Source organism: Staurois parvus, unplaced genomic scaffold (assembly GCF_062004578.1).
Source record: "Staurois parvus isolate SC_StPar_1 unplaced genomic scaffold, SC_StPar_1.0 ptg000019l, whole genome shotgun sequence".
Taxonomy (NCBI): Eukaryota; Metazoa; Chordata; class Amphibia; order Anura; family Ranidae; genus Staurois; species Staurois parvus.
Window position 1 is genome coordinate 29,215,857 of NW_028317815.1, and position 27,848 is coordinate 29,243,704.

Below are 27,848 nucleotides of genomic sequence, written 5' to 3' on the forward strand. Positions count from 1 at the left end.
GCTTTTTATTGCTATCTGTGTCCCCATTACAGAAATTCACCCTCTATTTTTCATGGTGGCCATTGTCACCAGTAAAAGTGAAGAAAACAGAGGTCAACAGAACAGAAATAGGGAAAATTTTCAAAATCTTCCAGTGGAGACACTAGTTACTTTCCTCACTTAACCTTGTGTTGTGGTTTTATGGTAGGAAGTTAAGGGAAATCTCTCCAATGGGACGTAGACGGCATTTAAACCCCAGAGTTTTAACCCTCCTCTGTACAAAATTAAAAAAAAGTTTTGGCTTTAGTTCTATTTTAAGACATCTATAAATAAGATGACTCCATTATTTTGAGCCAAAATTACCTACATAAACTGTTCCAATAATGGGAGACAAAAACTAGAGGGATTCTGCATATAAATGTAACACAATTTTGTATACAAAAGCAACAACCAAGCAGCCAAATGCTTTTTATTACACAGTGACTAACAATAAAACAAAAATGACCATGTACATGTACCATGTTTCACAGAACACATCATTGAAAATAATCATACTTCACAAGATAAAAAAAGTTCTAGTGGTGCATGAAGAACGCAATGACATTATAAACAAGAAATATTTTGTTTTTGTTGTAAAAATGTCTGTATGAGGAGTGCAATAACTTACTTTTAAAAAACAACAAAACGTTATATTTTTTCTTAAAATAGCAGGTTCTTATTTTTTTTCAAATAAGTCATAAACATTATAAAACAAAATTCTATAATCCATTGAATAACAAAAATGTACACCAACAGCAATATAACATTTTGTTTTTGTTTTATTGACTTTATATACATTTAATATAGTCAGATGTCTATGTATTGACCAGATCTTCCTAGGCAACTGTTCTGGACGCAAAAACAAAATTAGCAACACTAAAAGAATGTTTTTGGGAGTTTTTTTATGTACACTTTCCAGCTATAATTGGTTTGTTAATACAGGGCAACGGACAAGTATAATTTTTAAACTGCAGTAAATCATAGCAGCCAATTAGATTTCAGTTTGGCATAGTCTGCAAAATTAGATCATACAGTGAACTTGTAACATCACCTTACCTTTTAAGGTTCTATGTCCATAAAGCATACACCACAATATGCATGAATGTTGGTTCAGTCTAATTTCAAAGTGCCTGAAATTCCCAAACCCTTATTGGGGCAGTAATTAACCACATGACTTCTTGGCCCCCATACCCATGACTGCCATGCCTGCTTATCAGGTGCTTCTTTGGATTGGTCTCACTGTCCAATAAAAAAGAGTGAGGGAGAGCAGAAGGTGGGCCAACTATTGACCAACAATCTTTGTAGATATTAATTACCTAATTTTTGGGAATCCCAGGCACTGTAACAGTACTTTAAAGAGACAAACCAATACCTGGAGATGCCTACAAGGTAATATAAGTCCTCAGGTTTTTGGGGTTTTTTTTGCTGTGATCAGACACTGCAGATTGCTCACTTTTTCATCCTATTAAAAACCATATGCATGTGTTTTGTTGTCAGACAACAAAATGGTTATTTGGGGCATTGAAAGAGAATTCATTATTGGCAGGGACTGACAGGTTTCTAGTGGCCAATTACACCCTGTGCATGGCTACTTAGTGTGGTATGTCACACCAACTGAGACAGTCCATTGGCTGTTGGCAAATTAATCACTTACATAATAAATCTACATCCCAACAGACACAGATGTTGGTATAGAACAGCATTGATCAGTATTAAAAATTAAAGCAGAAGAGGTAGACAGCTTTCAGTTAAGTACTAGGGCTGCTGTCACCATCCTTAATTTATGTTTTACATTTTTACATGGCTGTAGAAAAAGGCACTACATTGGGATTTTGCATTAAAAGATTTGTTTTTGGACAATGAGTCGGATTTATAAAGAAAAAAAAAACTGAAGAAAAGAAAATTTATATACAGTATGCTACCCTATGTTCTGTTTGCACATTGTAAGCTTGAAAACAAAGCTAAAAGTTAACTGTGTGTAAATGTATCTGGGATAAATGAAAACAAGTAGTAATAGAAAATATACAAGAAACAGGCATCACAAGGTTCCTCTTTAAGCAGTGGTAAGTCATGGTCAGAAATTATAATTATGTGTGGCTTGTGAACTCAGAACCTGGGCATACTAAACAGTCAGAACTCAACTTAGGGGGTTGTTTACTAAAACTGCATGTTGCAAAATCTGGGGCAGCTCTGCATAGAAACCAAACAGCTTCCAGGTTTTGTCACAGCTTAACTGAACAAGCTGACATTACAAGCTGATTGGCTATATGCCGCGGGGACTACATTTATCTTATGATGGTATCCCTGCACGTTTTTTGTAATGATCATTTGATTGCTGCCATGTATATGCCTGATGTGCCTTTTACTCAATAAAACTGAGTTTAAAAAAAAGAAGCTGATTGGCGACCATGCACAGCTGCACCAGATTCTGAGTGCTCTAGTTTTAGTAAATCCCCCCCTTAATCTCTAAATCAGTGCGCTAATACAACCCCAACATCCCACATTGCAATGGCCATGCCTCTATGGGCAATAAGGAGGGTCTCCCAGCTCCCTGCTCTTGCTGCAGAAACTTTGATCACACCTAACAATATGCACAGATACCTTCTGATGTCTGCTCCCAAGAACGTGTGTTAGTTGTTAGCATTTTTTCTAAAATAGATTCTCTTTAAGGGCCATTTCTCTGCATTTGGGGTCCATTTTTTGTTACATTTTAGAAGTGTCTTACATGTGTTACCATTTACCTCTACGGAGGGTGCATTTTGCTAAAAACAACACCAAAGATGCAGCAATCAGGATTTGTTTTATTCATGCTACGCTATAACTGTACCAAAATATGAAAGCCACTCCCACTGTTAATTTTTAAAAGAAGACATCTATGAGGTATGTGATTTGTTGCAATTTTGCTTTTTCTAAGTTTTCATAAATTTGCCAATTTAGGAACATGTAATATAAAGGGATAAATCAATGGCATACATTTAACATTTTTATAGGGCTCATATGCCCAACTTTGGTTCCATTCACACATGTCTACTGTGCATTGTTTTAACACATGCATTATCATACAGTATGCTATGTATTAATGTACATTGCATTAAGGCAGCCTGTTCATTTCAAAATAACTGCCAATGGACTAGAGGAAACAGGAAAACTTACCGTGTTCATCATACAACTAGTTTATTACTGGCCGTGCAGTGCACTGCAATGCAAATGTATTATGGGGGTGTATTGGGGTCCAATTCAAAATGAAAAGTGCCACAATGCACATAAGGTGTGTTAGAGCATCACTAAGATGTGGATAGACCCTTGGTCTTCCTTAAAGGAGAGTGTTATTTTGTGCCATAGAACAGAGTTACGGAAACTTCATTTGCAAACAACAAAACATTTTCCATCTTTTTTTCATATGCAGCTTTTTGACATATACAATTTTCCATTAGTGGGAAGCATGGAACAAATGACCTGTTACGAAATCTAATGACCAGAGAAGTGGAAAAATTACCCCGCACAGTTGTACATAATGACTTCACTACAGCCAATCACTTTTTGTCCTTTACATCACGAAATGTTCTCATTTCCTAATCAGCGCCAAATTAGAATTTTGGCAAAAAGCTGAGATTGTCATTTCAAAAGATATGTACAACCACTTTCATATACCAAAATATAAGTCAAATAATTTAGCAACTATTTGAGGCTTTTCCAATACCTAAAAGCAATATATCTCTATATAATACTTTTTCATCTATATGATATGCATAAAAGGCATTATTTACTGAAAGAGTATTTTTTATGGAGGCACAGGGAAACTATTTGCTTCTAGATATCCATTTATGTGCAGGATATTTCTTTATTGTTTCTACACGACTGTATGTTCCTTGGACAAGAGTAAACGGTAAACCTTAAATCAACACCTACAAGGGTTACTAATTTGGTCCAAAGTGATAACTCAAAGAAACTCAATCAATATTCACCTTATCCTTACATATCCAAGTACCTGGTGCACCTTCAGTTCACCTACAACTGGCTTATGCAAGAATCTACATAGAGTATTTAGTAATAAATTATTATATTTATGCACAATAAAGGCTGGTACATGCTGGCTGAATATTGGCCGGTATCAGCCAGTTCAACAGAAACCAGATGACATTCGACCAGTGTGTACAGCCTGTCTGACAGAAGTTGGAAAACCAGTAGCCAACTGGCATCTGATCAGCACTCTCAGCCAATGGCCGTAAGCTCTGGTCAGAGTGTCCTGGTGGGGGGGTGGTCCCCCTGTTAGAACACAATAGTGCAACGGGTGAGATTGCTGTACTAAAATCGTTTGTGTTATTACGGCGATCTGAAAGTTTCTTACAGTGTGTACCTCGCATAACCCATAAATGATTTATCTTTTTCCATTTTCTTGGCTTTACTTACTCTGTCTGAGCCTGACTTTTGGTTTTTGGAGTTAGGGGTCAGAAGCCACCCGAAATCAGAGCGTTGCTGGCCTGTTGACTGTCTGAGCTCATGCTAAGTGGTCATAATAAATATATCAAGGGCAATTCTGCACACAAGTGTAATAACAGAGAACTAGTCAAAACTGGGTTCATGTAAGAATCTTAAAATTCTTAAACTATTCAAATTGTGGAAGATTACTTATGAAAACTTTTTAGTGCCCCTTAATTAGCTTTACTAATATTGACTGAGCCTGACACTTGTGCTTGGGCATCAGGGGCCAATTGCCTAACCCCATACACTGTCAGAACAATGGAGTCAAACAACAGAGACCTGTAATTATTAACATCTCATTATTAGCAATGGGCCTTTGTAATTTGACATCACCATGCACTTGTGGGACCTGGAATACAGTGTGTGAAATCCTGCAGTTAAAATGCAAATATTGTCAGAGTTTATGTCATTTCTAATCTTTCACAATGCTTGCACAGTGTAGGAAAAACTAAATAAAGGGGTGGAAGTTTGCATGATTGGTTATGTAATCCTCGGTCTGGATTCACACTTATGCAATCCTTTGCAGAGCATTAATGTGAGTTGTGATTTGGCAGCCCATTCATTATGAATGGGCTGCCAATGAACCGCAAAGAACACAAAATGCACAGGACCCTTTTTTACACCGCAGCACACCACAACACACAGTGATGCACTGTATGTTTGCCACTATACAGTGTTTATGTTGCTTTTTACAATGAATGATACAACACACTGCAGCTAGCCAGATGCATCTTACAATAGCCCAAGTTTAAATGCCCATTTTTAACGTGAGTTGATGCATTGCATACATATGGATGGGCCCTTGAAGCCTTCCATAAGTCTATAAAGGACTGGCACTCTTCAAAAACGTAAACGATTCACAGTGGCCTCTGCTCTTTCATATAAGAAAAATAATAGTACAATATATTTCTACTTCAACAAGTATTTTTTTCTTTGTTAGGCCTTGTTCACACCATATGTGCAGAAAAACTGATGGAAACTGATGTGCAGATTTCACTTGTAGAGACATCAGTTTACATCAGTTTTCATGCGCTTCTATGAGTTTTATACACGTTGCACATTCCTGCGCAGGAAAAATATGCACGAGATACTAGTGTTGTGGTGTGAACAGGGAACATGGAGAACAATTGATTTCATTGTGCCATTGCAGAGCGCATGCGGAAAAACTGACGTCTCTGCACCTTGGTGTAAATGTTCCATTATTTTTCACCTGCCATGTACATGTACATCATTTTCAGTAGAAAAGTTCATTTCCCCTTTTCTTTCCCGGTTTTAAATGTTTCAAAGCACTTGTAAACTGCAACTGTTGTTTCTGTGTTGCACTGGGAGGTGATAAAAGAGATAATACAGCATGCACAAGTATTGTACAAGAAAATTAACATTGTCTGCGTCACTTTGCTCTTCCTGAGTAGAACCTGAAATCCAGCTTACAAACAATCCATTTTTGGCAAAATATTCTGTCATGTAATAAGGCAGCCAAGCTTTTTATTTTGTTGTGATGTCTGCTTTCTTCTTGGATTCTTGCTTGATCTTCATGGGTATATCAAACTGGTTTCTTCTAATGATATGTTTTTAATTTCTTTTAAAAAAATCATTTTTTAGTGTCTAAAAGGCAATATTTGGTCTTTATATATGTTGTGTTCTTGAGGATTTCAACTGTACTGATTCAAAACTGTGTTCTTTATCCTGTAACAATGACAGCATTGATTATGAAGATTTAACTTTAACAACATATCAAAATCCAAAATCTTTTGCTTAAAGTATACATAAAGCTAATTATTGTCTTGTTTTTGATAGACTTAATAGAGTTGAGAAGTTTTAGAAATTCTTTTAGGTTTTTATTGCTGCCTGCATTCACACTGGTTTCACTGGTAAAGAAAACGATGGAAAATCCAAAATTTTACTCTGGTCACTGGCACAGGAATCAAGAAGGGGGGGTGGAGTCTTCTAATAGGGACTTGCTCTGTCTAAAACTGGAATTTCAACTGATTTTCTCACTTCCTGTCTTCAGGAAAAGAAATGAATGGAAGTTTTGACAATGAATGTATACAAAATACCAAAACCTGCTACCAGTTTTTATTATTTCCTACAGTATCCAAAATGAAAAAAAAATTTGGCTTTAGACATACTGTGTATTGGATAGATGAATGTTTACACTAGATTTTTGATGGTTTCCTTTTTTTCTACATTTTCATCAAATTGTATTGTTCAGTATTGAAGACTTTATTTTAAGCCAATAAATGTAATATCTTCCTTACTTTGTACACTGTGACTGCTTTGAAAGACCTTATCTATAACAGGCTTTTATGAAACAAAGACATAAAAAAAACTCATGTTGTGGAGGAGGAAATGGGGATCCATAACGAATATCAGGCCTCTACTTTTAGGTTTTAGGACCTCTAATTGTAATAAATCTGGCCAATCCACACTGAACATAGAATAGAAGATTCATAAGCTTTCAAAACTGAATGTAAAAACAATTGGTAAATCCAGATCTGCAGGTAGCTGAAGTACTATGTTGTCTAGAAAGGGTGATAGGGTTATTGGTTGAAGTTCTCGCTGAATGTTTTTGCATTATACCATCATATGCTCAGTTTTTTTTTTAATTATTATTATTATACAGGATTTATATAGCGCCAACAGTTTGCTCAGTGCTTTACAAAATAAAGGGAGACAATACAGCAACAATACAGTTCAATGCAAGAGGGTTACGAGGGCCCTGCTTCTTGGATTTTAAGCCCCTCATCTGGGTACTATAAACTATAACTGATTGTAATAACCTAAAGGCATTATGGGATGCCATCCCCTATTGGTTAAGGGACTCAATCACAAAAAGGGGAAAAACAAAATTGGCAACAAAAAAGAAAGTTGCTAACAAGTATAGACCTAGAGGTACAATCACATACTTGCAGCAGCTTTCATTGCCCTATACTATGGCTGAATACTTGGCCATCTAAATGGGTAAAACTCCAGCACTTCCTGGTAGTGAAAGAGTTTGTCTGCTTCTTCCAGCTTTGAGAGCTGAGAAGTAGTGCTGGCACTACTAAGCATTTTATTTATTTATTTGTTTGTTTTTTTTGTTTGTTTGTTTGTTTGTTTATTTATTTATTAAAAGATTCTATTTAATAAAACATTTGATAAGGTACACACAGCATAGGCATATTACAGTATCCATCAAATATAGGACCGGGCTAACATTTTTAAGCAAGGAGGAGACACACCCAGTGAGACCAGATAAAATCAAATTTACGCATTGCATTTTGTAAAAAATAGATATGTTTCTCAAAATGAAATACACCTATTTAGCTTGGACATCTGTTCCTCCACAAAGAATGAATTTGCTGATATTTATTTCATGGTTAGCAGCAAAACGTGACCTAGTACCTGCCAGTAATAGGCAGTCATCCATAGGGAAGAGTCATAGTAACCTAGGTACAGGTAAATGGGTCAGCAGTTACACCAAAAATACAATTAAGAGTTGAAATCATTCCCTCCCTATACTTCTTAAATTTAGGGCAATACCACATCTGTTGCAGCAGACCAAATTTGTGGAGCAATTTGGGAGAATGATAAACTCTATAGATAATGAAAAGCAGCACTTAATTATTAAAAAGACTTAAGGCAACCATTGATGTACAATTAGTTAAAGGTTAAGTTACCAGCTCTCTCCAATATATGACAGCCCTACAGTTTGTGGATCTCAGGTAAAACATTGGACCTGATGGGGCATAAACCTTGTGAACTCAGTGATCTCTAAAAGGCCCTTGGCGGTTTCCTAAATCTAGCCTATTAATAGGTTTGTGGGCAGTTTTGGAAGTAGCTCCATGTAGACAGGGACATCTAAAGCTTAAAATTAAAAATTAGTGAAGCGCTTGTATCACATGAATACAATCATGTATCTCCATATAGTGTAATTATAAATCAAAGTGACCACTATATATAATAAATGTGTGTTGACTCCCTCTAGTGAAAAGAAAAAATAGTGTCAACCAAAATAGCTAAATAACACACATTAGGAAACTAAATATATAGTGCATAAATCAAATATAATGAACAGAATATATATACGTGAAAACAGAATATTGGCCACATACAATGGTGTCTAAATTATACATAAATGATATATGCCATAGGTGAACAAGACAATATCAAAGGTGAAAAAAATATTCCATGCATGTGACTGTGCTTTAAGCTGGAACACACACGTGATCTCCACTTCTAAGTGCAAGTACTCTCCTTCAAATGGCAGCAATGCCTGCTCACCTCCCTTCCTCGACCCACACAGGGCCTCAAAGCAGTTACCACCTCAGTGGTGTATTCCTCTGGCAGACTCCTTATTCCTCCTCCTCTCTTATGCAACTCATAAAAAGACAAGAAAGCCTTCCATAGTGTAGTAAATTTAATAGGCAAAGTTAAAAATTACAAAGTTTTCCACTCACATGCTCCTTTCCATAAAAAAGCGTTTTTCCCAGCCTGTGGGTAGATATGCATGCACCTGGGGGAATCCAATATGGCCACTGTGTCCGGACATACGTCACCAGGAAGTAGACAAACCGACGCGTAGCGTCACGTGCGTCGTGACTTCATCAGGGTGAAGTCACGACGCACGTGACGCTACGTGTCGGTTTGTCTACTTCCTGGTGACGTATGTCCGGACACAGTGGCCATATTGGATTCCCCCAGGTGCATGCATATCTACCCACAGGCTGGGAAAAACGCTTTTTTATGGAAAGGAGCATGTGAGTGGAAAACTTTGTAATTTTTAACTTTGCCTATTAAATTTACTACACTATGGAAGGCTTTCTTGTCTTTTTATGAGTTGCATAAGAGAGGAGGAGGAATAAGGAGTCTGCCAGAGGAATACACCACTGAGGTGGTAACTGCTTTGAGGCCCTGTGTGGGTCGAGGAAGGGAGGTGAGCAGGCATTGCTGCCATTTGAAGGAGAGTACTTGCACTTAGAAGTGGAGATCACGTGTGTGTTCCAGCTTAAAGCACAGTCACATGCATGGAATATTTTTTTCACCTTTGATATTGTCTTGTTCACCTATGGCATATATCATTTATGTATAATTTAGACACCATTGTATGTGGCCAATATTCTGTTTTCACGTATATATATTCTGTTCATTATATTTGATTTATGCACTATATATTTAGTTTCCTAATGTGTGTTATTTAGCTATTTTGGTTGACACTATTTTTTGTTTTCACTAGAGGGAGTCAACACACATTTATTATATATAGTGGTCACTTTGATTTATAATTACACTATATGGAGATACATGATTGTATTCATGTGATACAAGCGCTTCACTAATTTTTAATTTTATTTTGCACTTATTGGTATGAGCTAAGTGACAGCAGCTGTATTTTGTCAATTATTCCCATGAGCGCAGGAGGATCCCTTATTATTGGGCATCTAAAGCTTGTAGTGGGTTTATTCCCAGAAATAGCGAAGAAAGTATGTTACACACGGTTGTAGGTGGCATCACTCCCAGCCAGCCATGTGTTAAGCAAAACAGTCTTAAATTAAACCCGCAGACTTGGAGCAACAAGACTAGCAAGAGCCTAAGGATATTTCAAAAATTTTAGTGGGTTTCTTTGTCCATCAGATCTCGAAAGACAGGACTGAATCTCTTAAAATACTTAAGGGGGCTCTAACAAGGTGAGTTGTGCAGGAAGTATAACAAGTGAGATATCCATACCTTCTTAAGTAAATTGGTGCAACAAACCATCAAAAATGGAAGTTTGCACTAGGCTTTGCTCTGAAAGTGAAATTTGCCAAATAAAGGAAGGGGGTTGAGGGGACATAACTACACCCAGGTATTTAATTTGAGGGACAATTTAATGTGGGAAAGAGCTGAGGCCAAAGGCTTGAGAAGTGGGTCTTGAGATAACAACATAGAATTTTCCTATTTGATACAAAGTTGTTGGAGATAAATAGAAGGATATTGCTGCATAAAGTGTACTTTCTTGTCATGGTACCTTCTACGGAACCGAACTCCTGATATCCAAGGTGTATTGCACAAAACCAAAATTTTTGGAGGGCAGCTCAAATATAGTCCTATTCCATACTGTCAAAAGCTTTGACAGCGTCAAGGGTCAATAGTGCCCTGTTACTCATTTTCTCAGTCAGGGTTTGAATGCCTGTCTGGTATTGGTGTCCGTGGAAAGGTTAGGCATGAACCCCATTTGATCAGAGTGTATTATCATAGCTTTAACATTATTTAACCAGTTAGCAAGTACTTTAGCCAGAACTTTTATGTTGGTGGGAAGTGGAAAATCATTTTATTTTAAGGCTTTTTTTCTCAAGGTTAAACACGATTAAGCCAAACTAGAGACCCAGTAAAAATACTTGATATTATATTATCTACTGATACTATTATCTTTGCTGGGTTGTCCTCTCATGCAATGCAGAAGCCCTCCCAAAATGTGTCATCATAAGTGATGCTAAGTATCCTAAAAGTCTAGTTTGTTACTATGAAAGAGGCTCAGAAAGCACTGATCTAACAACAAAAGTTAAGAAGGTATTATTCACCTACTTCATGTATAGTATAAATAGGTATCATTTATTTTGACTTACCTTTGTTGCAAGTGATTTCAGCTTTCCCAGTATTGACTGCTTATTGGAATAGACCACATCATCATCATTGTCTTCTCCTTCCATTATAGCACAGCTGTCAGCAGCAGGAAGCTCGCACTCTTTGGAATTAGCAGTCATGATTAGTTTGGAGTATTTGTATTCAAGCCTACAGTAAACAAGAGTAAAAAAAATTATATATATTTAGAATATTAATAGCTGCAATAATTGTCTAATGCAGATCCCTCTATTTCATTCTGATCACTAGAAATCCTACAGGCATATTTTTAAGGCTTCATTCACATGGGCATATGTGTATTTTCTGCATAGATTGTAGGTTCTTGTTAGCAGAGATAGCCTCTGCGGATTTTCTGGCTGGCCTGGTGGGCATGGGGAGATCCTCCACCCCCCCAGTAGTGTGCCCAGGTAAGCGGTGGGGAGAGGTGAGGTTGGGAGCAGCTAAAGAACCCCCAAAAGTGCCAGGAATGTGCAGAGCGATTAAGGAAGCATCCACTCCAGCCATCAGTGCGTGTGCACTCCCATATCTGCAAATTTTAAATGTGAATTCACATAAATGCATATATGCATATACACGTAAAGCAATTGGAAATATTTGCATCTAAACACATCCAAGCATGAGCAGTATTTTAAGGGTGTGTGCACTCACATGTGAAAACAAGTAAAAACGCCATATACAAAATAAAACACCAGATTAAAGCTGCACTTCCAGGCAGTGTGCCCACGGCCATGCCCTTATGCGTTACGTCACGCCCACGTGACTTCATCTGGTGATGTTTTATTCTGTATATGGCGTTTTTACTTGTTTTCACATGTGAGAGCAATACTTTTTTAACCAATAAATATACATCTGCTAGTACATACTGCACCATGGGAGTGTCCTTTTGTCTCCTCCACTAAGGGCTATAATCTCAGACCTCCAACTCCCTTAAAGGGACCGGTCCCCATTTCTGGCTTGATGGTGTATTAAAAGCACAAAAGGTGTCTGACCGTTTCTATATGGCTTATCATAGGGAGAGTGAAGGAATCTTTACCTATTTAATAGTACAAAGCGCAATTTAATTGCTCTGAGTTGAGAGTTCTGTGAGCACTGAGGTGACACCGCCTGCATGCTTCGTAGCACTATATTTGATGGTGTTGATTTATGAGCACAGGAATAAGCTTTATAAGCTGTGAAGAAATATATGATTTGAATCACTACTGATCATTTCATTTATATGGACTTGCTTTATGGACATGTATTTCTTTGTTTTGTTTACTATATATATATATATATTTTTTCACTTTATTATTTTGATTAATGTATTTGCAGCACAGCATTTATTTCATTTGTGATTAATAAAGGATTACTGTGGATAGGAGACTACCTTAAGGGTGATCGAACTCACTCTTTGCAACTCTTTAAAGATAAATTGCAAATGCCCTCTACCAAAATCTTTAGATACAATCAAATTGTCTATTTTATCCGCTTGAAGATCACTTTATTGGATGAACCACCCATACTTCCAAATTTTGAACTTTCCTGCCAGAATAAGGATTTCCCCAGAGGCCGTGTCTCCACAGTGTATGCTCTCCTCAATGATCCGAATTGTAAGCTTCCCTATATGGATCAATTGGAACGGGACCTGAATGTCACCTATTACCTATCTGATTGTCAAGATATTGCCCTGGCATTTTTCTAACGTTTCCATCAACACTACTCTAATTGAAGGACACTACAAAACGTTACTACGATGGTACTTGGTCCCTACTCGGACTGCGAGAATGCATCCATCTGCGTCACTGATGTGCTTCCGGAGTTGTGGCCAGATGGGCTCTATGTATCACATCTGGTGGCAATGTCCGATGGCTACCAGATTTTGGATCCACATGTTTAATTTCATCTATACAGTGACGGGGGTGAAAATTCACAGATCCCCAGAGACGGCCCTCTTTCATAAATTACCGGATATCACTCCCAGAAAATCCTTAAAAATGATCACCTATATGCTGTTGGCAGCGAGAATTACTATTACTAGACATTGGAAGCAATCATTCATCCAATTGATTATGTAAAGAATAAACTGAACTGGATTATGATTAATGACAGATTCACATGTATCCTACACAACAATACTAGAAAATTTGATAAAACATGGAACTCGTGGGTTCGATATATTTCCGTGCCTTAATGTCTCCCGTCTAGACCCTCTCTTTCTATTTTTCTATTCCCTTTTCTTTTATTCTTTATTGTTCCCTTTTTCTGTCCTATGGGGTTGGTTACGCCTAATTCCTATATGTTCTACAACATATATCATGCCTCAAACGACACTTACTCTGTGTGTATTCTCAAGTCTAGGAACAAAGGCTCTTTCCTCTTCCCCTTCCACTATGTTCCCTGACTCACCCTTTCCTTGCTCCCTTTCTAGCTTCCCTCCCTCCTCCCTTCCCCCATCACTGTGTCCATCACCTATATATGGTTGGTTAAAAGATGTGGACTTTCTATTTGGATTATCCAATAGCTACTCTACAGAGCTTCTAGTTTCCTAGTGTGTGTCTTATGTTCAATAAACCATTTTCTTTGCGTTGTGTTGAAATCTACTCATTGTGACATGACTATAGTTTACTTGTTTTATTTGTTATTTAACCACTTGCCCTCCTGAGGATTTACCCCCCTCCCTGACCAAGCCATTTTTTGTGTTATGGCACTGTGTTACTTTAACTGACAATTGTGCGGTCAAGCAACGCTGCATCCAAATGAAATTTATGTCCTTTTTTCCCACAAATTGAGCTTTTTTGGTGGTATTTGATTGCCTGTGCGTTTTTATTTTTTGTGCTATAAAAAAAGGCCAACAATTTTCAGAAAAAAACAATATTTTCGACTTTTTGCTATTAAACATGTCCAGTATAAAAATGTAAAACATTAAATTTTGTCATAAATTTAGGCCAAAATGTATTCTGCTGCACGTCTTTGCTAAAAAAAATCCCAATACGTCTAAATTAATTGGTTTACATGAAAGTTATAGCATTTACAAATGGTGGTATACATACTGTAATTTTTTTTCCTTTTTACTAGTAATGGCAATGATCAGCAACTTATAGCGGGACTGCGGCGGGCATTCTGACACTGAGGGGAACTATCGTGGTGTCACTGACAACCCCAATGACAACAATACAGTGATCAGTGCTAAAAAAAAGAACTGACACTGTACTAATGGCACTGGGCAGGAAGGGGTTACCATGAGGGGTGATCAAAAGGGTTAACTGTGTGCTGGAGTGTTTTACTGGGGGGTGGTGTAATGGTGCTTCACTGTAAGCACACTGCACTGGATGGCTGTGCTGTGCACAGCCATCCAGAGCAGTGTGCCTGAGTCAACAGGGAGGAGGACGGTTAGTAAACAAAGCAGCCCTCCTCCATGTTGGAGATTGTTGGTAACTGGCGGGTAATCACAAGCCGGGATCCGGTGATTGACAGCCGCGGCCACAAATGGCGGCACGGGTAGGGGCCGTGCGCGGCTTGCGCGCGCCCCCTACCCGGACATTCAAAATCACGTATATACAAATATAATATATATATATATATATAAAAAAAATTTTACTTGTAATGGCGGTGATCAGCGACTTATAGCGGGACTGCAGCGGACATTCTGACACTGAGGGTAACTGACTTGGTGTCACTGACATACCTAGTGACACTAAGACAGTGATCAATGCTAAGTGATGTGCACAGCCATCCAAAGCAGTGTGCCCGAGCTGACAAGGAGAACTGTTAGTAAACAAAACAGTCCTCTCGTAATTACCGTCCGGGACCCGGTGATTGACAGCCACAGCCACGAATGGCGCCTACCCGGAAAATGCAAAATCACGTATATACGTATATATATACGTGATTTTGAGCATCCGTGCCGCCCTGTAGCAGTATTCCTGGTATAGGGCGATGGGGAAGCGGTTAAAAAGGTATTCAATAAAAATTATTGGAATATAAAATCTGCAGATATGTACAGCCCTGGATGCAGCTGTGGCCTGCTATTTTTGTATGCTGCTAAACTCAGCACATATGTTTTAATGCAGCTGTGTGTAAGGCCCTATTGATTCTTGTAGTGCTGAGTTTAGATGTGTACAAAACTATACGCTGTATGCATGTAATTGTGACACTTTAAATGTCTGTGTGAATGAGCCCTAAAGATGTTGTGCCATCTTTTAGCTGAACTGGACATTTATACTTCTTGAAGGACAGGTTATTAGAACACTAGGGGTTTGATTTACTAAAGCTGGAGAGTGCAAAATCTGGTGCAGCTGTGCATACAGCCAATCAGCTTCTAACTTCAGCTTGTTTAATTAAGCTGACAACAAAAAAAACTGGAAGCTGATTGGTTTCTATGCAGAGCTGCACCAGATTTTTCACTCTGCAGTTTTACTAAATCGACCCCAAGGTGTATTAAAAAGTTTGCTCCTAGTTTGGTATTAATTGTTCTTCTGAAAACAGAAAAGAAAAAAAGTGGCAAACTGTATTTCGCTTACCTACAACCCACAGCAATGCATAGGTGGAAACTATATCAGTGAATAGTCAATACAATGGTTCAGACGTTTCTCTGCTTTTTCTCTGTGCAGTTTGATTTCTTTTTAAACTGAAGGGAAAATCCAGCAAGGGAGACACAATGCTGTTACATTGTCAAAATATGAAATGTGACTTGACAATCCAGAGCTTTTAGATTGCAGTTAGATTGCTTGTTATAAAACTCGAAATCAGATTCCTATTGGCCTGCAATTGCAGCAAAGGTGGCAGTTTGTCTCAGCTGATAATCAGACCCTTGAAACTCAGCTCAACTTTCGCAGACACAATGCAGATAATTTTGGGGGTATGAAGGGTGTTTCACTGGGGGCAAACAGCCTAAAATAAGCCCTTTGTAGCTATAGGCATTGTGTAGAAATATATCTTCAAAGCTCACAAGGGAGACACAGAATTCTCTCTTTTGCAGCAGAATCTTGGCAGCCCATCAGCATTTTACTGTAAACAATCTATTTCCAAGCTTGTAGTCTTTGTTTTTATCTTTGAAGACTTTTTTTCAGAAAGGACTACTTTACATAAGAATATGTAAAAAATGTTCATAGTCTTGGCACAGGTGCACTTAGAAATAATACAATGCAACCTAAACACATTTTAATGAAAGAATATTTGTAACTGGAGTTCCACTTTAAGTTTCATACCACTGACAGTCACTAGGAGATTAATAAAGCAGCAATTATGGTCTTAAAGTATAACTAAATGCAAAACTTTTTTTAATTCAGGAAAGAAGAATTAGAACATCAGGCTCTCGTTACTGCCTGTGCCCCTGTTGAGTAGACTCACCCTCTCTATTTGTCCTGTTTACCATTATCAAGGAATGTAAACGTAAAAGAAAATCCCAAATTTTGGGTTGTCCCCAGAAAAGTAATACAGGGTAAATATTCCAGTGTAAACTCTAGTTCTGGTTACATTGGAGGGATTTCCTCTCACTTGCCATTTTGGATATGGGAAGTGAAAGGAAATCTCCCCAATGGAACACAAAAAACTTAACATGGGTTATAACCCTCCCTTAATCTACCCAAAATTATAAAAAAAAAAGGTTCGCCAATAGTTCTACTTTAAATGCCCTGAACGTCACATGATGCCACAAGCAAAAAAGCATAAAATATTACTGCATAATGTTTGCCATGGCTTTCTCACAGCTGGCTGGACCAAGCAGTCAGTTTGTATATGACCAGAAGCCAAAGCACCTTTAGTACAAATGTTTATGTCATGCCCAACTAACAATAAATGGCTAAATAATGTGACTTTAAAAGGAGTTACTGTGGATCTGAATAATTTCCAAACATTTATAAAACATGTATTAAAAATCAAATCAGAGTCTGTACTTTAATTGTACAATCTGCACTCACTTTTGGTTTTTCTTCCAGAAGTAACAGGTCAATGCTACAAGTAGAACAGCTACAAAGGCACCAACACCAGCTCCCACTTTCAACCAGAAGTCTATTGACTCACAGGCCGCTGTCCTTTTTTCTGGTAGAGATACACCCTTCATGCACAATTTTGGCTCATTCCAGACATAATGAGTTTCCTTAAAATTAAATCACAAAGGAATACCATATAAATATTTTTTGTAAGTCAATAAAAAGTGTAATTTTGATAACATTAGTACATAGTGCATGGTTGGTAAGGTTAACAAAGACACTGGTTCATCCGGTTCAACCTGAGATGGCCCAGTTTGTTCTTTCTTTACTACTGAAAAACATTCATGATTGCTTAGCTGTATTTATTCATTTATAAAACATAAAGGTTAAAAGCACCAAAATACTTATGCCCTTTGCCACCCTCCATCTCAAACTATAAAACAGAAATGTAGACCTTATATGCATGCATGTCAGAGTTTATGTTGCCTTAGCCTGTCTGGATTTGAGTACTGCTTATATCTTGCAGAAATGCGATGTCCTTTGAAATGTCACTTATGCACTGGGCTCAGCCACAAAAGTGATCTTGTTCTGGGTGCATGCTTCAAATTTTGGATGACAGCTATTATTCTGTATTTTCAAGCATATGTGATGCCATCAAAGGGCATTCCTGGCAGTAAGAACTCTGACTTGTCTGCATCGAAAGTTTTAACTTCTCCAGTACAGTTTCATGAAGACAGAAGAGAGGTATGTGAAATATTATGATTGGTCACCCAGTTGGTTTACATACTGGGGCTTTAGACAGTTATGAGTTCAGTGCAAGACTGTAATGGTTTAATATTAGCACTTTTGACATGGATAAGGGGTTAAGTTTGAGTTAAAAACAGAGGTTAAGGTTAAGGTCAAGGTTTGGGTTATAGGTTTTGGGTTTTGGGTTACAGGGGTGAAGTGACAGGCTATCTTTAAGGATTAAGTTTTAAGGTTACCGGTTAAGTGTTAAGGGTTGTGTTTTCATGGGTGAAGTGACAGGTTATGTTTTAGTGCACTTCGTTCTGCACTCCTATGACCCATATTGAGGACAATATGAGGCTAAAGCCCGCTGTCAGCTGACATCACTGAGCTGGTCCAGGCTCTGAAGAGATCCTGGCTTTAAAGTTGGGATCCACCTAGTTGCCTGGACCAGCAGCTGGTTCAGCCTCAACTCTGTTTGTTTTTTTCAAATCTCAAACGTATCTTTTAGGTCTTTAGGTGTTGTCTTTTAGGGAATGAAGTGACAGGTTATGTTTTAGGTTTAAGGGTAGGAGTTAAGGGGTACATTTAAAAAATGTGGTAAGGCTTAGGGTTATGTTTTAAGGGTACTGTTTAAGAACTAAGGGTTGTGCTTAGGGTTAAATTAAGGGTTAGGTGCTAGGTTGAGGATATGTGTTGAGGGTTCATTTTAGGGGTTAGATAACACTTTCAAGAACAGGAATCACAGACTACAACTTATTAAATACCTGTTGCCCTTTTCGACAAGCTCCTTCTATCTTCTGATAGTCATTATCTGTACAGAGAGGACATGCGTCTGCTGTTTCCCAGAGCAAATGAAAATTGCAACCATCACATGTACCGGCAGGACATAATCTACAAGAAAAAAAAAGTTCACCTGTACAATAAAATTCTAAAATATCTGTTCATCTGTAAAAATGTACAGAAAGAACATTTCTTAATCTTTAACAGGCTGAAACAAGTGCTAACTCAAGAATAAATATTTTGTATTGATATGATAAGAAATTGATCCCCAATAGAAAATGAAACATCCACTACCCTTTGTTTACTTTTTATTACCTAATAATGCAACCAAAAATGCACTTTCCCAAACATGTTTTAGCTGGCAGATGTAAGAATATTAATATATAGTATCCATAGCAACCATAGCAAATTAAAAAAAGCTCACGATATAGGCTACTGGATTTTGATCTTTGCCTTGTTAGGCAAGCCTTAAAGTTGTTTACTAAAGCTGCACCAGCTATGCTTATACTAAAGACTTCACTGCAGGAAATCAATTTGGATCACCCTTCAAGTTTAATTGCTATTGCTAACATGTCATCTATTTCTTTTTTTCTTTCTTTTTTTATAGGTGCTCACATGACCTGTTTTCAACTACATTAGGGACTTGGGGAGGTGGGGTGGAAACTGTGGTGGGGTGGTGGGAGTTAGCAGGAGGCAGAGAAACAGCTGTATACTGATCTTCTCAGTGAAGAGTTTGGCGGAGCGAGTATCAGCAGACCGACCACTGGAGTACAGGCAGACTGTGCTCCCAAGGAGAATCTAAAAAATCAAATTGATCATTCTGGGATGGATGAGCTTCCATGCCTGGCATGGTCATTTTGAAATATGAAAGCTGGGGGACTTGCAAGATCACTAGGTATTTCACACAAAGTAAGCAATGCAAAGATAACAGGATACTCTTGTATACAAGTATATCATAACACAAATCAAGAATAAGAAATGTTGTGGTCAGGGGCGGACTGACCATTTAGAAACTTGGGCACTGCCCGAGGGCCCGGGGTCAGTAGGGGGCCCCATGAGATGCTCCTGGTATGTTTTTCATAGGCTTTTTTGAGTTTGGGCAAGGACACAGGGGCCCCATGATCCCCTATTGCCCGGGGGGGCCCCATGAGTTGTCAGTCCGCCCCTGGTTGTGGTAACATATATACATATCTCTTTCATTTACATCTGACCGTTTCATGGAGCTTCAGAAGAATAGCTATCACTATAGTCCCAGAGCTCCAACAATGGTCCTTCTGGACATAAAAAAATTACATACACACATTAATTGTGGGTCTTCACAATTTTGCGTTGAGTCTTTCTAAATTTTGTTTTAAAGTTTCTAGACACTTTGAAATGTATAGTGTGATAAAATACAATAACACTTTAAACTGTATCTGATTTTGCTATCACATGTAATAGCAGTAGAATGCAGTGTAGAAGAGTAGTCATTTTAGCAGTTTTTGTGAGTTACTAAATATCTGAAAAACAATGACAAAGGGCATCTGCAATAAATTACCTGGGCACCGAAATATCTCCCTGACCAAGTTTTGTAGGGTTGCATCTCAAAGATATCACTGTAGCTCTCCCTTTTTCACATGATGATGTAACTGAAGAAGATCTGAGAAGAAAACATACCACACATAATTGGTTTAAATAAAGGAAACAATTGAAATCATTTATGCAGTATTCTTTCTAAAACATTAAAATCTATCTAAAAAAAACATTATTCAGCAGAAAACAGTTGAAGTAATTGTAAAGGATTTGAAAAAAAAAACATCTCTATATTTACCTGCTCTGCAATTGCACTAAGTGGCCCCGAGCCTCCTCTTCTTGGGTACCCCACTGGCACTCCTCTTCTCTGTCCAATGCCCCCATGGGAAGCCTCTTCCCATGGGGGCACTTGTGCGTGCTAGCTCCTGAGACCCGTTGCTGTGTCCATTGACACAGACAGCGGTACTCAGCCCCATCCCCACTCCCTTGTCACAGCCAATGGCTCCTGGTGGCCCAGAAAAGCCAGTAAAACCTAGAAGTGATGGAGAGAAGAGCTGCAGATGTGCACAGTGCTAGATGAAATGAGGACTCAGATAAGTATGGGGGGAGGGGCCAAAACCAATACCTAAACATTTTTTACCTTAATGCATGAATGCATTAAGGTAAAAAAAAAGTTTATGCTTTAGAACCACTTTAAGTCTGCTTTTTAAAAAAAAAATCTTTATAGCAATGCATACTTGTGTCACAATTTTCATATTTCTCAATTATTCCCCCAGTTTTAGATTGTGTTTTTGTGACTGAAGTAATAAAATGTTAAAGTAGAATTAAGTAAAAAAGAAGTAAAAGTCACATTTACTGCTATAAAAACAATATGCCCCCAGATGTCCTGCTCTAATACCATTAGGTGATAAAATCCTTCACCACACTATAACTGCTGACCGCTTGCGAAATATCTTGCCTGAGTTCTAGACTTTTTTCTCTGAACAATACTGAAAATCTTATTATTTTGAAATGATAATAATTTCATTATGACATTAAACATAAAATATATATTTTTTAAAAAAAATTGATATTAACCAATTTTTAACTTACTTGAAATAGAAATTTATATCTGGTATCTTCTTCAAGGCAGGAAATGCATCAGGCTTAATATTGGTTCCACCAAGGCTTGTGTCAGCTGTAGCACCTGCAATCATAAAACAGTAGTAGGTAAAATAACACAATAGTATCCTTTCTTAGTTTAGATTTGCATGCTCATGGTTGAGAGGATAATAAAACAAAAAGCCGCCAGTCAACCTCTGAAATTGTGCATCCTTAGATCAGGAACTTTATTGTTCAGGCTTGAGAGCAGGACAGTGATTACTTTTATAATATATTACTTTGTATATTTAGGCCAATCAGTTTTTATTAGGAAAAAAAAACAGTTGTACAAATAAACCTAGGTCATATAACAAGGAGTCCCCAGAAAAGTAATAGAGAGGTCATCTTCCAATGGGGACATTAGTTCTGGTGACCTGGGGGTGAAAGGAAATCTCCAAAATGATAGGGGAGGGAGGGGGGAGGAAAGAGGACGGTAAGAAAGGGGTAGAGAGGTATCAGAGACTGCAATTCAGTTGGAATTGGGAAAACAGTTAAAGTATAACTAAAGGCAAAACTTTTTTTTTGTCTTGGACAGAGTGACGAGGGATCAGAACCACTTTTTTTGTAAATTAAAATAACAAACATGTTATACTCACCTGCTCTGTGCAATGGTATTTCACAGAGCGTCCCCGATCCTCTTTTCTCGGGTCCCCCACTGGTGATCTTGGCTCCTTCTTTTCTTTCTCTATCCCCATAGCAAGCCATTTGCTAGGGGGGCACACAGTGCATGCTCTCTTCCGACCTGTGTGTCTATGGAGTCGTGCTCCATGGACTCACAGCAGGACTTAGCCCTGCCCCCCACTTCCTCTTCACTGCATTTGATTGACAGCAGCAAGAGCCAATGGCTCCTGTTGCTGTTTGAGTTCCTGTGTGAAGAGGAAGAGAGGGGAGAAGAAATGCAGCCGTGCACAACGCTGATCTCTTCCCCCTCCTCTACCCCTTCACATAGGGAATAGAGAGCACAGGGAAACTGAAATCGTTTTTTACTTTAATGCAAGCAATGCCTTAATGTAAAAATCGGTTTTAGGTTTAGCATCACATTAAGAAGATTTACCCTCTCTTTTTGTCCTGTTTACCATTATCATTGAAAGGGAAAGTAAAGAAAATCTAAAATTTTGAGTTGTCCCCAGAAAAGTAATAGAGAGGACATCTTCCAATGGGGACACTGGTTCTGGAGACCTGGGGGTACCCAAGGGATTAGAAAGAAGGAAAAAACCTCCTGCGCTCAAAAGGCCCCATCTACCACCGGACCAGATTTATCAATAAAATATAAAAAGATGTATACTCACAAACACCAAATATATACAAACATATCATGGCCAACATTGGCTCATGGTCTGGAGTACTGCACGAGGGATGCAAGAAATGGCTGATGCGTTTCAAGGGGAGTCCCCCTTCTTTCCCAGAGCCTAGGCTTATATTTCATTAATAAATCTTTGTATTGAGGTAATGCGCAAGGCTTGTGTGCCCCTTTCTTTTTCTTATTTTGTGATTCCCAAGGGATTCCCTTAATTTTCAGGGATTACTTCTCACTTCTTTTTTAACTATGGGACAAGAAGTGAAGGGAAATCTCAAAAATGGGACACAGATGGTAAAAAAAAATCTGACATGAGTTACAGTCATGGCCGAAATTGTTGGCACCCTTGATATTTCTCCAGGAAATCATGTATTTCTCACGAAACGTATTGCATTAACACATGTTTTGCTATACACATGTTTATTCCCTTTGTGTGTATTGGGACAAAACAAAAAAAGGGAGGAAAGAAAGCAAATTCGACATAATGTCACACAAACCTCCAAAAATGGGCTGGACAAAAGTATTGGCACCCTTTCACAACTGCGGATAAATAAGAATGTTACAAGCATGTGATGCTCCTGTAAACTCACCTGGGGCAAGTAACAGGTGTGGGCAATATAGAAATCACACCTGAAAGCAGATAAAAAGGAGAGACGTTCACTTAACCTTTGCATTGTGTGTCTGTCTGTGCCACACTAAGCATGGACAACAGAAAGAGGAGACGAGAACTGTCTGAGGACCTGAGAACCAAAATTGTGGCAAAATATCAACAATCTCAAGGTTACAAGTCCATCTCCAGAGAACTAGATTTGCCTTTGTCCACAGTGCGCAACATTATCAAGAAGTTTGCAACCCATGGCACTGTAGCTAATCTCCCTGGTCGTGGACGGATGAGGAAAATTGATGAAAGATTGCAACGCAGAATAGTCCGGATGGTGGATAAGCAGCCCCAAACATGTTCCAAAGACATTCAAGCTGTCCTGCAGGCTCAGGGAGCATCAGTGTCAGCGCGAACTATCCGTCGACATTTAAATGAAATGAAACGCTATGGCAGGAGACCCAGGAGGACCCCACTGCTGACACAGAGACATAAAAAAGCAAGACTACAGTTTGCCAAAATGTACTTGAGTAAGCCAAAAGCCTTCTGGGAAAACGTCTTGTGGACAGATGAGACCAAGATAGAGCTTTTCGGTAAAGCACATCATTCTACTGTTTACCGAAAACGGAATGAGGCCTACAAAGAACAAAACACAGTACCTACGGTAAAATATGGTGGAGGTTCAATGATGTTTTGGGGTTGTTTTGCTGCCTCTGGCACTGGGTGCCTTGACTGTGTGCAAGGCATCATGAAATCTGAGGATTACCAAAGGATTTTGGGTCGCACTGTAGGGCCCAGTGTCAGAAAGCTGGGTTTGCGTCCAAGATCCTGGGTCTTCCAGCAGGACAATGACCCCAAACATACGTCAAAAAGCACTCAGAAATGGATGGCAAAGAAGCGCTGGAGAGTTCTGAAGTGGCCAGCAATGAGCCCAGATCTAAATCCCATTGAACACCTGTGGAGAGATCTTAAAATTGCTGTTGGGAAAAGGTGTCCTTCCAATAAGAGAGACCTGGAGCTGTTTGCAAAGGAAGAGTGGTCCAAAATTCCGGGTGAGAGGTGTCAGAAGCTTATTGATGGTTATAGGAAGCGACTGATTTCAGTTATGTTTTCCAAAGGGTGTGCAACCAAATATTAAGTTAAGGGTGCCAATACTTTTGTCCAGCCCATTTTTGGGGTTTTGTGTGACATTATGTCATATTTGCTTTTCTGCCTCTGTTTTATATTTGTTCCAATACATACAAAGGGAATAAACATGTGTATAGCAAAACATGTGTTAATGCAATACCTTTTTTGTGTGAAATACTTGATTTTCAGGAAAAATATCAAGGGTGCCAACAATTTCGGCCATGACTGTATAACCCTCCCTTACTCTATCCAAAATAAAAAAAAAATAACTCTATGGAATATGTTTGCTATGTCTGTAGTACAATAACAGTTAGAGATAATATCCATATAAAAAAAATCATGATCTTAAAACTGTTAAAGGAATGTCACAAGTTTTGTTTTGCCATCTGTCTAAGAAAAAAGGCAACAAAAATGCGTAGTAGTAGGAGTAATAAAAAATGGGAGGGAGGGAAGAGGGGGAAAAAAGGAGTAAAGAAGAGCGGGAAGAAGGGGTAGTGAGGTTTCAGAGACTGCAATCCAGCTGGAAGTGGGAAAACTATTAAAGTATAACTAAAGTCAAAACTTTTTTTCTTTTAGCCTTGGATACTGTGAAAAGAAATTAGAACCCTGTCATTTTCTATTGCTGTATGTGTCCCCATTAAGGAGATTCACCCTCTCGATTTGTACTGTTTACCATTATCATTGAATGTGAAGGTAAAGAAAATCGCACATTTTGGGTGGTCCCCAGAAAAGTAATCGAGAGGACATCTTCCAATGGGGACACTAGTTCTGATACCTGGGGGTCCCCAAGGGATTCCCTTAATTTGCAGGGATTACCTCTCACTCCCTGTTTGGCTATGGGACAGGAAGTGAAAGGAAATTTCCAAAATGGGACATGAAAAAAATGACAAAAAAAAAATCTGACAGTGGTTATAACCCTCCCGTACTCTCAAAATAAAAAATAAAGTTTTGCCTATAGTTCTACTATAAATCAGGGTTCAGAATTTGGAGGTATCCTTGAATGTTATCCAGGCTGCCAAGATCTTTTGAGTTATCCTATAATCACACTACCTTAAGCCCATATGTTGTTATATATAGACTTCAGCTGGTCTTTTTTGTATGGGTTTATTCCCATTTGCAAATACATACATTACAGTCACACACCATAAAATCTGCTTGTATCAGTTGCTGATGAGTTCTTGCCTTTTAGTGACATGCACATTTTAATAATTACTATAGTGTTGCAGTGAAACATACCTAGAAATGTATCAGCCAAACTGACTGACTGTGATGACAAAGCTGTTCGGAATCCCTTGCTATCAGATGGAATGATAGTGGATTGGCAGACAAATGTTTTAACAAAGTTAGAAATGTCTTCGGGCTCTGCTTCCATGTCTTTGGCTGTGACGTCAGTAATGTTATCAGTGCATACAGCCATCCTTTCCCCCTTAAAAAAAGAACAAACTGCTTCAGAAATTTCACAATTTTCCAATATTTTAGAAATTGTTTAAATTGTCTGCTCTACATAAATATACACAGTACAATATGCAAGAATTATTATTTATGGAATGCTCCTGAACAATGTTCCCAGGTCAAATACCATTTAATTTGAAACCTTAAAACTCTATAGCAGGTGTGATACCAGAAGGTGTGAAGTGGCTGATCTACTGGGGATCAAAAGTGGTTAGCCTACACAGAAGACAAATATGACCCACTGGACAAAAGTGTCACTGAGGGCAGTATACAAGTCTGTACACATTGTTGCTGCACATTCCATTACTTTTGGATAGTCCATCTTCTTCAAAGTGTGCAGGCATACAGCTGACATTAATATACTCTCCTACCCATAACCAATAGATCAATAGTTGCTTGAGAACAAAAAGGGAAGTCAAAAGCTCATTATCACAACTATGTTGTCTATGTTAAAATTCTCTTGTATCCATCTGCAAACATTTCCACGTCTCTGCATTTGATGTATTAGCATTATCAGATTACTGGAAAAAATAGAATAGCATTCTGTATGAGCCAAAAATTCTACTGTATGGTGACACTGAATTAAATAATTGTTCAATATATTTTAAAGTAGAACTATAGGCAAAACTTTTTTTTTCCATTTTGGATAGAGTAAGGAAGGCTTATAACCGTTGGTTTATGTTTTGCTATCTTTGCCCCACTGGGGAGATTTCCCTTCACTTCCTGTCCTATAGCCAAAATAGGAAGTGAGAGGAAATCCCTTCAAATCAAGGGAACCCCTTAAGGATCCCCAGGCCACCAGAACTAATGTCCCCATTGGCAGATCTACCCTTTATTACTTTTCTGGGGATTCCTTGTCCTATGACCTGGTTCTATTTGTACAACTGTCTTTTTTTCCTAGTAAAAACGGATTTGCCTAAAAATACAAAGTAATATATTATAAAAATAATCACTGCCCTGCTTTCAAGCCTGAACAATAAAGTTCCTGACCTAAGGATGCACAATTTCAGAGGTTGACTGGCTGCTTCTTGTTTTATTATCCTCTTAACCATGAACATGCAAATCTAAACTAAGAATTGTGTTATTTTACCTATCTACTACTGTTTTATGAATGCAGGTGCAAACCCAACATTTGGGATTTTCTTTTACTTTCACTTTCAATGCTAATGGTAAACCGGAAAAATAGAGAGGATGAATCTGCCTAATGGGGTCACAGACAGCAATAAAAAGTGACAGGTGTTCTAGTCCCTCTCCACTCTATTCAAAACCTAAGAAAATGCTTTGCCTTTAGTTATACTTTAAGCTTTTTATTATGACTTTTGTTATAAAATGACAAAGTTCTTACTCCATTTCCGCACAGACTGATGTTGAATATGTGGAAGTACTTTGTCCCTTTGGAAGTAAAACTTGGTCCGTTCGTAAGGGTTGTCACGCTGCTTAGGGTGTTGAAATTGTATATTAAACTCTGGTTTTCATGTATGACTGACCAGGAGCAGTCACTAAAGCAAGCTGAATGATCCTGAAAAAAGAACGAATGTTATTAGGCATAAGATGTTTTCATTCTGAAATATTTAACTGCTAATACTTAATCTCATTATACCAAAATAAAATGAAAAGACCAGTTTAAAACATACACACAATTTCATTATTGGTAATGAGTGTACACTTTCATATAGGACAAATTTGAAATAAAACTCTTAAAAAAAAAATAAAATATAGATAGTGTTTTTGGGACAGTAATTACAGTTTACACACATTCCCAGATATATGCAGCAGCAGTGAAGCTGTCTACTCCAATCTCACTAACATGGACCAGAAGCAATGGAGCTTAATGGAAAGGTAACGTAGTTTCAGCCCACCATAAGTATAGCATATGTTTGAAAATGTGGTGTATGTTTCTAACTAAGCCAAGAACAGGATACAAGGTTTAGCCAGAAAATGACTAGCAGATTTATAAAATGTAATGTAGGCATGCTCAACCCTTGGCCCGCTAAACTGTCTGATGTGGCCTGCGACCGCAAACCTATGGCAACGCACACAGCCTCCTTCGGGTGCATGCGCTCTACTGAATAATTGCCGGTCCTCCATAATCCCAGCAGCTGTCATACACAAGCCACCTCTGCAGCCAGCTCCCCACTCTTCACTTTCTTTCTTAACATACAGACACGGGGAGAGGAGCCTTTAGCCAAGTGGATTACATATA

General features: G+C 38.3%; 1 protein-coding gene across 1 annotated transcript in view; it reads right to left on the reverse strand.

The window, feature by feature from the left end:
- Window positions 1–434: 434 nt before the first annotated feature.
- Window positions 435–27,848, reverse strand: part of ELAPOR2 (endosome-lysosome associated apoptosis and autophagy regulator family member 2) — a 137,600-nt gene continuing 110,186 nt past the window's right edge. Inside the window, exons 15-22 of the mRNA XM_089685986.1 lie at window positions 26,991–27,164; window positions 25,430–25,619; window positions 21,123–21,216; window positions 20,056–20,157; window positions 18,503–18,629; window positions 16,998–17,176; window positions 11,085–11,250; window positions 435–6,186 (exon numbers count right to left, since the gene is read on the reverse strand). Of these exons, the coding sequence (XP_089542112.1) occupies window positions 6,127–6,186; window positions 11,085–11,250; window positions 16,998–17,176; window positions 18,503–18,629; window positions 20,056–20,157; window positions 21,123–21,216; window positions 25,430–25,619; window positions 26,991–27,164 (1,092 nt within the window). The 3' untranslated portion in view covers window positions 435–6,126. The remainder of the gene's footprint in view (window positions 6,187–11,084; window positions 11,251–16,997; window positions 17,177–18,502; window positions 18,630–20,055; window positions 20,158–21,122; window positions 21,217–25,429; window positions 25,620–26,990; window positions 27,165–27,848) is intronic.